This window comes from Hemicordylus capensis, chromosome 2, assembly GCF_027244095.1.
Source record: "Hemicordylus capensis ecotype Gifberg chromosome 2, rHemCap1.1.pri, whole genome shotgun sequence".
Lineage (NCBI taxonomy): Eukaryota > Metazoa > Chordata > Lepidosauria > Squamata > Cordylidae > Hemicordylus > Hemicordylus capensis.
The window spans coordinates 43,161,418-43,176,343 of NC_069658.1; the positions used below are offsets into that span (position 1 = coordinate 43,161,418).

The 14,926-nt window shown below is 41.2% G+C and overlaps 1 protein-coding gene across 3 annotated transcripts in view; it reads left to right on the forward strand.

Moving 5' to 3' along the window:
• ERBIN (erbb2 interacting protein) overlaps window positions 1–14,926 on the forward strand; it is a 190,442-nt gene that overhangs the window by 95,269 nt on the left and 80,247 nt on the right. For all 3 annotated transcript variants that reach the window (XM_053296275.1, XM_053296274.1, XM_053296276.1), the window contains 3 exons: window positions 7,123–7,201; window positions 7,318–7,407; window positions 11,268–11,324. In XM_053296275.1, the coding sequence (XP_053152250.1) occupies window positions 7,123–7,201; window positions 7,318–7,407; window positions 11,268–11,324 (226 nt within the window). The remainder of the gene's footprint in view (window positions 1–7,122; window positions 7,202–7,317; window positions 7,408–11,267; window positions 11,325–14,926) is intronic.

Consider the following 14,926-nt stretch of genomic DNA (forward strand, 5'->3'; position numbering starts at 1 on the left):
GACTTGTACCTCATGCTTGTTTTAGCAATTCCTTGTTTTGTAAAGATGGTGCAATAAATACCACATTACATTTTTAAAATGCCCAGAGTGGTGGTATCCACATGTGTATACTCTGTTAAATTTTGCTTTATTTTTGAGCTTGTTTACATTATCAATAAAACATGGTTTACTGGGAATGAGAGTAGAGCCTGCATACTTCGCCCTGCCCTCTACTCTCTTTCCTCCTTACCTTGCATGTTGCCAGACATCCTAGCTTGTTAAAGCTCTGTGGCTTATACAAAACTAGGAACTGTGGTTTAACTTTGACTTACAAAAGCATGCTAGCTTGAAAACCCGAGTTAAACCATAGTTCCTGGCTTCTCATGAGCTGGGAAGTTATGGTTTAACAAGCCTAAATTGAAACGTTATGATTCTGCAATTGAACTGGGGGCAGGGGAAATACTTGGTTCACATTCCTGACCAAACAAACCATGTTTTGTTCAATATGTTAAGCAGCCCTGTGTCACTCTCCAAAATGGGGCACTGGGTTCCCCCCTACCTTTGTTGCATTCAGTTAAAAATTGAAAACACTAAACAAAAAAGTTTGGTTGCATTTAGGTGTGACTGGACATTCTGTAACAGAACTGAAAGTTCCCATAATTAGCAACATATGAAATTGCCTTAGGCGGACTCAGATAATCAGTCCATATAGCTGTGTTGTCCACGCCACTGGCATAGCCAGTGCTTGAGAAACATGGTACACAGCCCCCACCCCCCACCCTGAGGGAGCTCAACTCACCCTCCTCTATCTCTACTGCCTGTTTGCCTTGTCCCACTGCTGTCTCTCCTTTCCCTGCCCTCTTCTTTCCCTCTCTGCCTTGTCCTCTACCCGCACACTCTGTAAGTGCTTCCCGCTTCCAGTGGAGGAGGAAGCAACACCATCTAGAATTTGCCTGAGAAGTAGGAGCGGAGCCTCTGCAAAGTAGTGCCTCCCACCCCAAGTTCCCTCAGATGTTCCAGAAGGATTGATAGCTGATAGTATTGAAAGTTGCCGAGAGATCCAATACTATGGTTGGTAGTATTAAAAGCTGCTGAAAGATCCAAAAGGACCAACAGAGTCACACTCCCTCTGTCAATTCCTAATTGGAGATAATTCATCAGGCCAGTCAAGCCAGTCTCCACCCAGTAGCCCACCTGAAAGTCAGTTTGAAATGGGTCTAGATAATCGGTTTCCTCCAAGACTGCCAGGAGGTAGGAGGACACTATCCTCTCCATTACCTTGCCCAACTATGGAAGGTTGGAGACAGGCCTATAGTTGCTTAACTCTGAGGGATCCAACACAGGCTTCTTCAGAAGATGTCTAATGATTGCTTCTTTAAGGCAAGGAGGCATCCTGCCCTCCCTCAGAGAAGCATTTATAATATGTACCAGGCCTTCTACAACAACTCTTCTGCCAGATGCTATAAGCCATGTCGGACAAGAGTGTAAAACTTTAGTGTAAAGCTACTTGAATTTGAATTCATTTGTAGATTTGACACTCTCAGATTTTGACTAACTATATTTTTATACTTGCTCTGGGCAGCTTACAACAAAACAAAATAAATAACAGAAAATGTTAAAACATTAGTTAAAACAAAATAAATGACATATGGACTAAGTAGCTCATTACAGAAAGCAAATCTTCTTTTGAGGGGTTTATATACTCTATTTTGTTTAACCAATTCATTATCAATTAATCGGTCACACTCATTGGATCTTTTGCTCTTGAATGGCCCCAATTTATTACTCATATGTGTTGTATAGTAATGCAACATACCTGTCTCTGTAGTGCTGGGCCTTCTATTCTCTTTTGGTAACAACTGCCCCATAGGTCTGTCTGTCGCTCTTTGATAAAGGAAAGCGGAGGGAATGGTGGGGAGTTGGCTTGCTCAGTCCTGTAACAACTTATACTATCCTAAAGGGATGGTATGAGAGAACTCTAGGGCAGCATAGGGAAATATCTTTCAGTGAGATGCTCAAGTTTAGGGCTAGAAGAGCAGCTTTCTACTCACCAGATCCCCAAACCTCAGCAGTCAGTGATATAGAGCAGTTGTGTATAATGCTAGACTGCTGAACTTCAGGGGAAGCCTTCACTTCTAGCCCTAGAGTTCAAAGGTGTGATGCTGTGGGGGTGAAGAGAGTTTCTCTGTTGTCTCTCGATCCCCCACTCTGTAATTTATTGTGAACCCCCAGCTTGTATAGTGTAAATGCTGTATGTACACTGTAATAGTATGTATTTTTGTCTGGCGTGAGAGATGGGAATGAGTACATTTCCAGTCATGTCACATCCCACACATGTGGAAGCAGTGTGGAAATATCGGAACAATATACTGTAAAGAATATTTACAGTATATAGAGTAAGGTGGTGGTTGAGGGACAAAGGTGATGTCAAACATGAGCCAAAATAGATGCAGAGAAATACCTTTATTTTTAAAAAAAGGAGATGCAAAAGTATGAAGTTCACACTATGCCCGATATGAAAATGACTAATTTTGTATTCCCTTTTCAGTGAGCATGTCATAAATATATACACAAGTTGTGGTGTATAGTTGTCAATTAAAGCTGTCAATTAAAGAACTATTAATTATAGTTGTCAAATGTTAAACAAACTTGTCCCAGCTATGCTTTTGTTGTCAAACTCTCACTCTGGTACACAGTATATCTACAAGTATGTTCTCCCTCCTGCCCCCCCAATAATATTTATGTTGTTAATAAAAATATGATGCAGTGTAGAAAACCACCCCAAAATGGATTCCCTTCATTTGGGTGGTTTCTATCCCATCCCCATATTAAGTCAGTTGGGAGAAAACCACCCACAAATAGATAGACTTTCTATGGTGGGATGGTTGCTATCCCATGCCCATTTAAAGCCATTTGGGATGGGAGAGAACACACTGTTTTTCTTTGGAAATTTCAGTTTTGTTTCCCCCTGCAAGTTCAGTTGACCTTGAAAGATGTTAATGTTGGAAAAATAATGTGAGGCACTGCATAGTTCTGTGCTCCTGAGTTAGGTCAGATGAAACCAGCTCTTCTCACAGTGTCAGACCTAATGTTTTGAACAAGTAAAACAGCCAGAAGCGTCTGACCTCACAGAAGCAGGGATTTTAGCCACCACAACAAAGCCAAAGGGATCACAAAAGAAACAACTACAACATGTAAGTGTAAGTAAGCTTGGCTTCAGTGGATCAACCACCCACACTATGTGTCTGGTCTTATCCGGTTTCTCCTAGTGGAATACAGCCCCACAAAGTGGGTGCGGGGGTGTGGCACATCAAAGCTTGGTTCCAAGTGGAGAGAGCAAGATGTAGAGGTGGGATGTGTGGCACTGAGCAGTCTGCTGTTCGTTCCTCTCTCACCTGCCAGTGAAGGTACTGAGATAATGGGTTACACGGCAAGCAGAAATGGCAAAATATGGTTAAGCCAAAAAATAGCAAAACTGGTCCCATCTCTGACCAAGTGCATACATCAGTGTGAGCATACAGGGATACTGTGTGAAACAATTGGAGACACCGTCAGTCCCTCACATCATGTCCTCTGCCTGACTCACCCAGAAAGAGGGAAGCAACATTGGGATATGTTGGAATGGTATGGGATCCTGACACACTGCTCAAGCCTATCTTGTAGCAAGGCCTGGCCAGAGTGAGTAGTGCTGGCCAAGAGATGGGAGGAAGCTGAACAGGGGGCCATCTAGTGTAGCAATTGACATAAACAATGGAAGTGAGATGGAGATTCTGACACCAGAAATGGCCCTGGGATATGATGAGCAGTGTTACCTCTAGTTATTGCTTTATTTTATCCCACTCTTCCTCCAAGGAGCCCAGAGCAGTATATATGGTTGTGTTTATCCTCGCAACAACCCTGTGAGGTAGATTAGGCTGAGAGATACATGACTGGCCCAGAGTCACCCAGTGAGTTTCATGGCTGAATGGGGATTTGAACCCGGGTCTTCCTGGTCCTAGTCCAACACTCTAACCACTATACCACACTGGTTCTTAGTGTAATATCTGATATGTCCTTTATTTAAGGACTGAATATTATTTGGATTTTTATACCTGGTATGTTAAGTGGGAGCTTGCTTCATTCACTCCAATGGAATGAGTTTTGTTCTGGGTGGCAGTATCAAGGCAGTGTGTGCACATGTGCAGTCAGAATGGATCCTTCCTGATTCTGAGCAGAATCTAAAATTAACTGAGTCAGACATCAAAAAACTTGTGTACATGTGCACACCTTAGAGGGAACACTGATGAGGAGGTGGGTGTAGGAAATGCCGAAAGGAGGCTGGGCAAGGATTGGGGTGGAAATAGGAAATGGAAGAGGAAGTGAGAGGCCTTTGAAAGGTATTTAGAATCAGTGCATGGGTCAGTGATGAAAGGCATTTAGGGTCAATGAGCAGTGCTGAGGTGGGGGTCTAGTGAGAGACCAGACCAAGAGTAGTCCAGCAGGAGAAGGGAAATGTGAGTGAAGCAATTCCCTCCCCACAATCTGAGACTGAGAGAGGGAGGACCATGAGGAAGGAATCAGAATACTGCCTGAAGCCCTGGAGAGCCATTACCAGTCAGAATAGTCTGACTGGCTGCTCTAGATAGATGCAGTGGTCTGACTCAGTAGGCTACAGCTTCCTGTGTACTAATTGAAGCACCTTGACCTAACAGAACTGAAAGTGTATCTTGGCCTGCTAGTAACTGCTGGTGTGTTGCATGCCAATCATGAAGCGCTGCAGGGACTGTGGGCAGTACAATTGTGGCCTTCCTATTTCTGTGCCACAGTGTAGCTAAGATGGTTTGACTTGAAGACATCACAAGTAATTTAAGATTTGATAACAGATCCCCATGACAAAAAAGAGTGATTGCCAACCTGGCAGGCACCATTAGATGTATCTATAGCTTGTTTGTGCAAGAATGCTACATTCCTGGGTCTGACCTAGCCGTTGAAGAGCAGCTGTTAGGTTTTCAAGGTGCTGTCCCTTCTGCCAACATGTGCCAAGCAAACCAAAGGAGTACGGTTTGAAAATTTGGTGGTGCTGTGATACAGAAACATCCTACTTACTGAGGTGTTGTTTACCTTGGGAAGCAAGCTGGCAGACTGCAACAAAGACAAGAAGGCCTTCAAGTTGTGCAGCAATGTATACAGCCAAGCTATGGAACAACACTTGAGGCCACTTCAGGTGAATCACCCTTCTACATGCACTCCAAAACCTTGTTGGAGCACATGTAGAGGGGTGATTCAGATTAGCATGTCCCTCATGTGACTAAAGGATGTGCCAAAAGTGCATGGGTGCATCCACTAGTGATGTTTGGGCAGGGCGTTCTTGCTGCAGACCTGATGTTTTCACATGTGCAGGGCTGTGTTCATCTGAACCTGCCCTCGTAGGATTTGGTTGGGTTATAACGACTTCTCCAGAGTATAGCTGGCAGAGAGTTCTCTTTAGCAAGGAGTTGACCTATGTGGGCACTATGAGACACAACTAGCCAGACGTACCCCCAGATAAACAACCACATTCACAAAGGGAACCAATATAATATGTATTTGGCTTGGTTAGACAACAGATGTTGGTATTGTATGTGTGCCCAAGGACAGCTCTCAAGAAACCAAGCAAAAAATGTGATTGTGGGAGCCTGGCTTGTAGAATGCACTTGTCCAGCTCCCAGACCTGTGTTGATTGCTTTTAGGTTAGTCACAGTGTGTCCTTTCAGCTGAAATGATGAGAAGAGAATACGGATCCTCATTAGTGAGTGGTTTGAAATGTTCATTTTTCTTAGCAAACAACTGGCATTCTCGGTGAGTTGTGCAGTCACACAAGGCATCATTTGGGGGGATGTAGGGGTCACTGCAGCACTCCCTTGAAGTCAAATATCAAATTATTGTAGGTTCTGTAACCTGGAAAAGTTGGAGGGCATCCAGTATAACCAATTGGACTACTTGGAAGTAGGAAGTCCTACTGGATTTTAAAAAAACAGACAAAAAACCTTTACTCCAGATGAGGGTTAAATGAACATATTTTGCGTTATACTTCATAACTGTTCCTATCAAGCTATGTTGAACTCAGCATTGTGAGTTAAAAGATGGCATTCAAATGTGAACTATTGTTGCTCTTTAGTCAATTATCATTACATTTGTAAAGAGCAAGCAACTATATCAACCTCCAAGTAATTTCCACTTGAATCAAGGTTGCATTACACTGGATTAACACACTGAAAGGTTTTATTTGTAAACATTATTTTGATTTTTGTATCATCATTGGTGCTACTCATACTTAAGTAGACCAAGATTGTCAGAAACTGTCTGACACCATTTTCCTAGACTACTTCATCTCCTTTCCATGCTCTTTTTTCCAGTCTGTTGCATTCAATGTATATTAATATAACTACTGTCTCGGAGCATAAGCCAGAAGTCAAAGTTAGGGTCTCTTTATTCAAGAGGAGAAGGATGCTCTGCATTTGAAAATTAAATAAATCAGAATGTTGTACCATGGTAATCTAGATTCTGTGACAAGAAAATGTTGTGTTTACAACCTGCTTAAATTATGCAAACCAGGAAAATGGGCATGGTTTCCCTTGTTATGGAAAGTATGAAGTCTTCTACTTTCCATAATTCTGTTACTGCTAGTTACGTTGAAAGATACTGAAGCACAGTCTTCAGACCCCTGGAAATATTCATCAGTTCCTCTAGTTTCTGAGATTTTACCAGGCATTGCTACACATTTTTAAGCATAGTCATAAGGACTAAGAACAATTTAAAAAAGAAAAGAAAACAGAAAACTGAGATTCTTAATAATTTGACTATCGCAACCAGTATTGTATTTTGCGGCTTTTCTATATTTCTGAGAAATTGTAGAGTATGCACAGCCCTGAGTAAAACTTCTGAATCTTTAGAAATGCATGAAAGCCATTCATATGTTTCCTGCTGCACTGTTTACAGTACCAGTTTGGAAGTGTTATCCATCGCATAAGCAGAAGACCTCAATAAAAACTGGGTGTGAAACCAAAGGCATGTGGTCTGTCACACCTGTACTCTGTTGTAATCCCCAGAAAATAAATTTACAGTGATGTTCTTTAAGAAATTATTCTTTTCTGATAACGTGTTTTGTATACGCTGCTTTTACAGGCATACAGGAGTTTCCAGAAAATATCAAAAACTGTAAAGTTTTGGCAGTTGTTGAGGCCAGTGTAAACCCTATTTCAAAGTAAGTTTTTAAAAACCTTTTCTAGCATGTGTGGGGCAGAATGTCAAATTTGTATTCAAATGAAGCATATGCTCTTGTATTTCCTAATTCTATTTCCATTTTTTAAATTTGACTAGGCTTCCAGATGGATTTTCACAGTTGTTAAACCTAACACAGCTATACCTGAACGATGCTTTTCTTGAGTTCTTACCAGCCAATTTTGGAAGGTAATTTTTGTATACAAATTAGGAAGTCAACAGGTTCTATGTGTTGATTGTGTGGGGTCTAGCATTTCATGTTGGGCAGTAGCTGGTGTTGTGTATGTTATTAGAGAGCAGGGTGGATTAATTTAAACTTAAAGCAAGGTGATTTAAATCACCAAGAGAAAAACCTGATTTAAATCAAGTTTCCCATTGATGCTGCTTCACATATTTCTTAAACAATGGCACAAATCTGATCACTAGAACATGTTAATTTAGGACTCAATAGAGCATTCACAACATCCTGGAGGATATACTTACTGTAATTTTAAAGATAACTTGATTTTTGCCAATTTAGGAAATGGTACACCTGCTTTTAATGTAATGGACACCTTTACTCATTACTTGTGATAAATTGCAGATGCAGCAATATTACATTAGGATTAAATCACATACACAAACAAAAGAATACTGATTTGTTATTAAAAGAATCATCTTAAATGTTAGATAAATGTTTTGCATTTGCAATTGTAGCAGTCTCCATTGCCCAGGCTGACCTTAAATACTATTTTTTTAAAATGTATATTCAGATTTTAGACACTTTTAACAGTCATGTCATCACAACCTTAAAAGCCGTCTTTATCCTAAAACTGGAACTCATCTTCCTCACTCCCACTGTAATTTTTGTGATAAATTTGAGTTTTCCTGCTTTTTCAACTCCCAGCTGGTTTTTTAAAAAGCTTTGAGCAAATACCAATCTGTCTTAACTAACTCCTCTGCCCTGCAGCCCACCACACCACAAATGGCAGTCCTATCCAGCCTGTGCCTCTGCACATGTGACTTCAGTCTGTTTATGAACAGCAACTGGAAGCCCAGACACCAGGGGTGTATCTAGGGTGGGGCAGGCAGGGCACATGCCCCGGGCACCACTTGAAGGGTGGCGCCACTTTTAAAAATTAAAAAAATAAATAAATGGCCACTGAAAACAAAATGGCCACTGTGCATGCTCAAATGGCCTCTGTGAGGCCCTAGGCCATCCCAGGACTCACAGAGGCCATTTTGTTTTCAGCGGCCAGTTTTTTAAACAAAATTTATTTTTAAAAATGGCCACCGCACGTGCTCAAATGGGCCCTGCAAGGCCCTAGAGGCCAGGTGGGGAGGGGAAACCTTTGCAGACCACCACCCCATGGCCTTTAGGAAGCCCTCCGAAGGGACTGTAGTTTAAAAAAAATTAAAAAAATTAATACAATATAAGTCACTGTACACATATTTAGTTTGGCACTATGTACAGAGAATCAGGGCTTGTGAATACTGAGCTGAAGCTTATGAGCTAGGATTGTATTCATTTGCTCTTACTTTGCTTCTTGTGATAAGTGAGTTAAATGTGATGTCTTAATAATATGGCTATTAATGGTGAGTTTGACTTTGAATCAGTGAAATCCTTAGTATTAAGGCCGACTGGGAGTTTCTTTCTCTCTTTCTCTCATTTTAACAGTCTTTCTGAAATACTAGAATATATTCCAAGCATTGACACAGTTTACTCTGCATATCCTTTAATTATTTTCAGAGTATCAGGGATAAGTCAAATTCTCCATTTATTTTAAAAACATATGTAATAGTGATGCTACAATGCATAATAGAGAATTAGACAGGCACTTCTGTTTAGTTTTCCAAGTACACCTCCACATAGTATTTGGCTATTTCATGAGCCCCAGCGTACTGAAATTTGTAGTTTTCCAGCATTTTTTGGTCTGGCTATGTCCACTGCTAAATAGTTTTTGAAATATTAAAAGATTAACGAGCTTGACTTGTATTTTTGAGCTGATATTATGGTAAAATTATCTGAAAGATGGGTGTCAGATGTTTGGACAGGGGGGCGCAATTTCAGTTCTTGCCCTAGGTGCTATTTTCCCTAGATACGCCTCTGCCAGACACTTCTAGAAGCAAGAGCTGGTAGTTACTGAGCAGTGCTAGATAGAATAGAGCCATTTTAATGAGATGAGACTGAAATGTTGGATTGATAGGTAACTCAGTGTCTGAGAGAGCCATTCATTCATTTTTTAAAGATTTTAAGTGTAGGTGTAGCATGTTTATGATGAGAGAGTAATTTAAAATCTGACTTTTAAGTTTTGTGTTTTAAAATATGTTTTTATCCACCCTGTCAGAGAAAAGATAAATCAAAGCTATACTCCCTTCACCTGCAATATGAGGATAATACTTGCCTTACAGAGATGGTGCACGAATAATGGGATAAGTCAGGCGAAACGCTTTGAGCACTTGAAGACACTAGACAAATTATTATTACTATTAGTAATATAACATTATTATTATTATTATTAGTAGTAGTAGTAATATAACATTGCTAACATTAGTAACAAAGCATTAGAAAATCAGTGAGAGCGTTGTTATAGTGGTTTGCCTTTTGAATGTTGTTGCAAAAAAGGCAAATGCCATTTTGGTATGCTTGATGGATTGTATATGCCATACACAAGTCATACAAGGCCAAGCTCTATTTGGCACTGGCTGTGTTTCAGCTGTTGTATGGGGTTGAGTTCAGTTCATCATGTTTATAGATGGAGAAACATATTTTTTAGAGAACAGACAGCAGATAAAAGGCATTTAGCTAGAAAAAAGATTAGAGGAGATAAAGATCAAATTTATAAAAAGGCTGTCAGAGTGGAGGGAAAGAATGATTGCCTGTTTCACATGTTTTACCAGCAGCTAGGAAGCGATGGTTACACACCTACAGTGTATTTTGATTTTTTGCGTGAAATTGGACAGCTGTTTGGATGAAATTTACTTTGGATAGCTGTAAGAAACTCACTGCCCCATGGCATACTCCACACCTGAGGCCATTACCTTGCTTTTTAAAAAGAGAAAGCTGCCCTAGAATACAGCTGTTCTTGAAATACTTTGAGTTAACCAACCCAAACAAGACTGGTCTTGTTTTTATGGATTAAAGTATTTCCAGAACAAAGAGGGTTCTAGGGCAACTTTCCCTTTAAGCAAAGTGAGGTGATGGCCTCAAGCGTGGAATGTCCCATGGGACAGTGAGTACAGGCACCCTCCTCCCTGACATGAGTGTTATTCCACCTGCTACTGCCAGCCTGCTTCCTTTCCACTGCCACTGACCCTGTTCTAAGATTTTTCCTTTCTTCTCCCTCTCTGGCTCTGCATTACTGTTGCCACTCTCCATGCCGGAACCTGGCACTGATGTGCGCCCCCCCCCCCCCAACTTCACCTTCTGGGGCAGACTCTGTCTCTTGCTTTCTGGCCCGTTTTTTCCCCTTTACCAGCACTAGCTCTCTCGCACTGCTGTCTCTCCGGCATCAAGCTTTTCCTTTTTGTTTCCTCTCAAAATGGAAGAGACAAAAAGGATAAGCTTGGTGCTGGAGAGAAAGAGAGAATACTGGTCCTGGAGCAGTGGTGGCGAGGAGGAGAAGGGCCCCAAGGGAAGCTGGATGCAGCTGTCTGGCCTGCAGCAGCAAGCAGCCCTGCAGCTAAAGGTCAGTGTGTCCCTTGGAAGGTTAGGCCAGCGAGGGGAAAGAGCGGCAGTGTCAGCATTGGGTTTGGCCTGCAGGGTTGGTGCTGATAAGGCAGGGGCAGAGTGGCATGTCCACCTCAGAAGCCAGCACTGGTTGTATTGTATGGGCCTTGGTATTGCTACTCCTGTGTGACTTCTAACTTGTCCCACATCAGATGTTAAATTGTTAATATTCTGAAACATTCTGGAAAATATCACAATGGACTGGCTTTTCTTGAACTCATATTTACAAATTACAATCTCCTATTATTTGAGTCATTGTAATGGTTGTATAAGCAAAGTTGTTGCTGTTTCAGGTAGGAATATATTGATAGTTAATGGTAATCTTGTGTTTATCTTACAGATTAACTAGACTTCAGATATTGGAGCTTAGAGAAAACCAGTTAAAAATGTTGCCAAAGTAAGTATATTGTGGTATTAGAGTTTATTTTTGCATGAATAATTTGGAAAGAAATCTGAATTTCACAATGTATCACAATCAGCCTTGAATAATCTACTCTTTTTATTGAAATCATGCTCTTTTTTGGTTTATAGATGGTCATATTTCAGTTACTTACAGATTTGCTCTTTATCAGTGGTTCTTACGCTGTATCGGACCTATCTAGGGATGTGCCTGAATCAGTTTGGTGCCTCAGGATGGAAGAGCCAAACTGGTTCAGACTGGTGCACCTGAGCTGGTCTGGTGGGGCAGGGGATTGGTTTCTTTTAAAAGGAGGAATGCAGGTTCTTACCTGCTACTCCACTGTTCATCTGGGACTGATGCTGCCGTGCAAAAGAATTTGCACATCTGTTTCCTTGTTCCCAGCAGCCTTTGCATGCACATGGCAACCACACGCAGGCTGCTGGGATCAAGGAATCAGTCACACATGGTCTTTTGCAGGCCAGCATCAGTCCCAGAGGAGCCAGTATGCACTTGGATTCCTCCGTTTAAAAGGCACCGATCCCCGCCGTGCCCACGGCTGCCGAGCTGCCTTGTGCACATCCCTGGACCTATCTCCTTTTGATGGTTGTGTTTTTTACTTACTGGGTTTAAAAAAAACACACAAAAAACCTTTAGTTTTGTAGCTCCAGGGCAGTTTTGAAAAGGCAGAACTAAACTGTCTTATTTGTGGCACTTCTAATAATTGTATGTGCATGACTTCTCTGAGTGGGGGCCCCGGGCTGCTCTATATATTACAGTTGACTGTGGGGCAGCTAGTAAAAGTTTTGTAGAATAGTAGTGTTCAAAACATAATGTGAATAGTTTTTAAAAGTTTTTTATAAAATCTTCAAGCAATACAAAAAACAAAATTAGAAGAATTAAAAACAGAGTGAAAAGGGTAGACAAAGCAATTTTGTTTCTGAAGTAGAACAAGGCTCTTTGAATCACATTGTTGCAGCCCAAGGCCCCAGTAAAGACAGCATACACATAACTGGAGTAACTAGGGACACTTTATTGATAAATAATATCGAAGACCTGCAACGAGGAACTTACAGGTGAAACTCGGAAAATTAGAATATCGTGCAAAAGTCCATTAATTTCAGTAATGCAAATTAAAAGGTGAAACTGATATATGAGACAGACGCATTACATGCAAAGCGAGATAAGTCTAGCCTTAATTTGTTATAATTGTGATGATCATGGCGTACAGCTCATGAAAACCCCAAATACACAATCTCACAAAATTAGAATATTACATGGAACCAGTAAGACAAGGATTGAAGAACAGAACAATATCAGACCTCTGAAAAGTATACAGTGTACTGTGGTTGACTGGCCAGCAAACTCGCCTGACCTGACCCCATAGAGAATCTATGGGGCATTGCCAAGAGAAGGATGAGAGACATGAGACCAAACAATGCAGAATTGCTGAAGGCCGCTAATGAAGCATCCTGGTCTTCCATAATACCTCATCAGTGCCACAGGCTGATAGCATCCATGCCACGCCACATTGAGGCAGTAATTGCTGCAAAAGGGGCCCAAACCAAGTACTGAATACATATGCATGCTTATACTTTTCAGAGGTCCAATATTGTTCTATTCTTCAATCCTTGTCTTACTGGTTCCATGTAATATTCTAATTTTGTGAGATTGTGTATTTGGGGTTTTCATGAGCTGTACGCCATGATCATCACAATTATAACAAATTAAGGCTAGACTTATCTCGCTTTGCATGTAATGCGTCTGTCTCATATATCAGTTTCACCTTTTAATTTGCATTACTGAAATTAATAGACTTTTGCATGATATTCTAATTTTCCAAGTTTCACCTGTAATTAACCAGAGTGTGGGTGCTCCACCCATGTGGGTCAGCCTCATAAGGAGGACTGCTCCACACTAGGGTGAAAGGGTAGTGCTGATTCAGCCAGGCATCAAATCCTGACATCCTCTCACTGTGGGGCTTCCCCACAGAGCGGAGAGCAGCCTGACCCACCCCAACCCAAGCTGCACAACTCTTGAGCTGGTGAGCCGAGCCACCCTCCGAGTAGGGGCCAGTCCCAACCCTCGGAGCCAGAGTTATTCTCCCAAAGACCCTTACAAAGATCTGCCACAACCATTATTTATTTATTTAGCTAGCTAGTACATTTATATACCACCCCATACAAAAATGTCCTTCTATGTAGGCATTTCACAAAATAAATATTGCTTTGAATCTCTCAAGTCATGTATGTGTTATCCACATATGACTATGTGGAATCTATATACTTAAGCAATGGTAATCACTTTTTAGCCACCTAATGGTGCAGTGGAGAAGTAACTTGCCTAGAGAGCAAGAGGTTGCTTGTTTGAATCCCTGCTATGTTTCCCAGACTATGGGAAACACCTATATTGGGCAGCAGCGATACAGGGAGATGCTGAAAGGCGTCATCTCATTCTGTGTGGGAGATGGCAATGGTACCCCTCCTATATTCTACCAAAGACAACCACAGGACTCTGTGGTCACCAGGAGTTGACTCTGACTCGATGGCACAACTTTACTAATCACTTTTTGAGGTGTTTGCTCTTGTACATTGGCAAAGAATCTCTAAGTAAGAAAATTGAATACATGATACAGTTCTCAGTCACTCTGATTTTGGTTATAAAATCATGCCATGTATAAAACAATTGCATCAGATTTAGTGTCCCATCTGCACAATCAATGAAAGAAACAAAGTTATTTCTGAGCTGCTACTTCTTGAAGTGAAGGCCTAGAGCCCTCTTCAGACATTATTAGAAAAAATAAGAGCGCTGTAACTGTGTGTACAGAGTCTTGAGAGTGCACCAGTGAACTCCACTCTGGGGCTGATGCATTCAGAAACCTCATCACTGGGACAGAGCTTGCTGGTGTGTTCTTGTGACACTGTACACAGGAACGGTATTGTCTTTTTTTCAATAACGTCTGAAGAGGGCTTAAGTTTTCTATTTATGCAGGTGGTGGTTGTGTGTGGAGTGTTTTGTTTTGCTTTTTAAATTAATGCAGAAATGTAGAATAGAGCTGTTTTACATAAGCAAACCTGTCTTAATTATAGGAGTAGTTTCAATATCAAGCATGGGAATGTTACACAGGGTAAAGAGGTGGCTCATAACTAGTAACTAAAATAATACAGTAAAAATGCTAAAAAAAACCAGCAGATAAAACAAATTCAAGGAACTAAAACATTTTTATCAAACGAGCAAATCATAAGTCTGGTGAAGGAGGAATGTCTTTCCACAGTGTCAAAAGCCTATTAGGGAGGAGAATAGGATGTATCTTCCTCAGAAGATGGTTCCATTGCTTGGGCATAGCCATAGGAGAAGCCTTCTCCCACATCCTCACTAAACACAACTCAGGTGTTGGTGGAACATGGAGAAGAGCCTCTCCAGAAGATATTAATGGATGCGCAAGCTCATATGGGAGAAGATGACCCTTTAGGTATCCCTGTCCCAAGCCAAGTAGAAGGTATTGATATTGAACCTTCAACATCAATTTCTTCGTCATCGAAAAGGTCTCCTGTAGCAGATTAAAGCTCACGTGAGGGAAAGAAATGCTGGATCATCCCTGC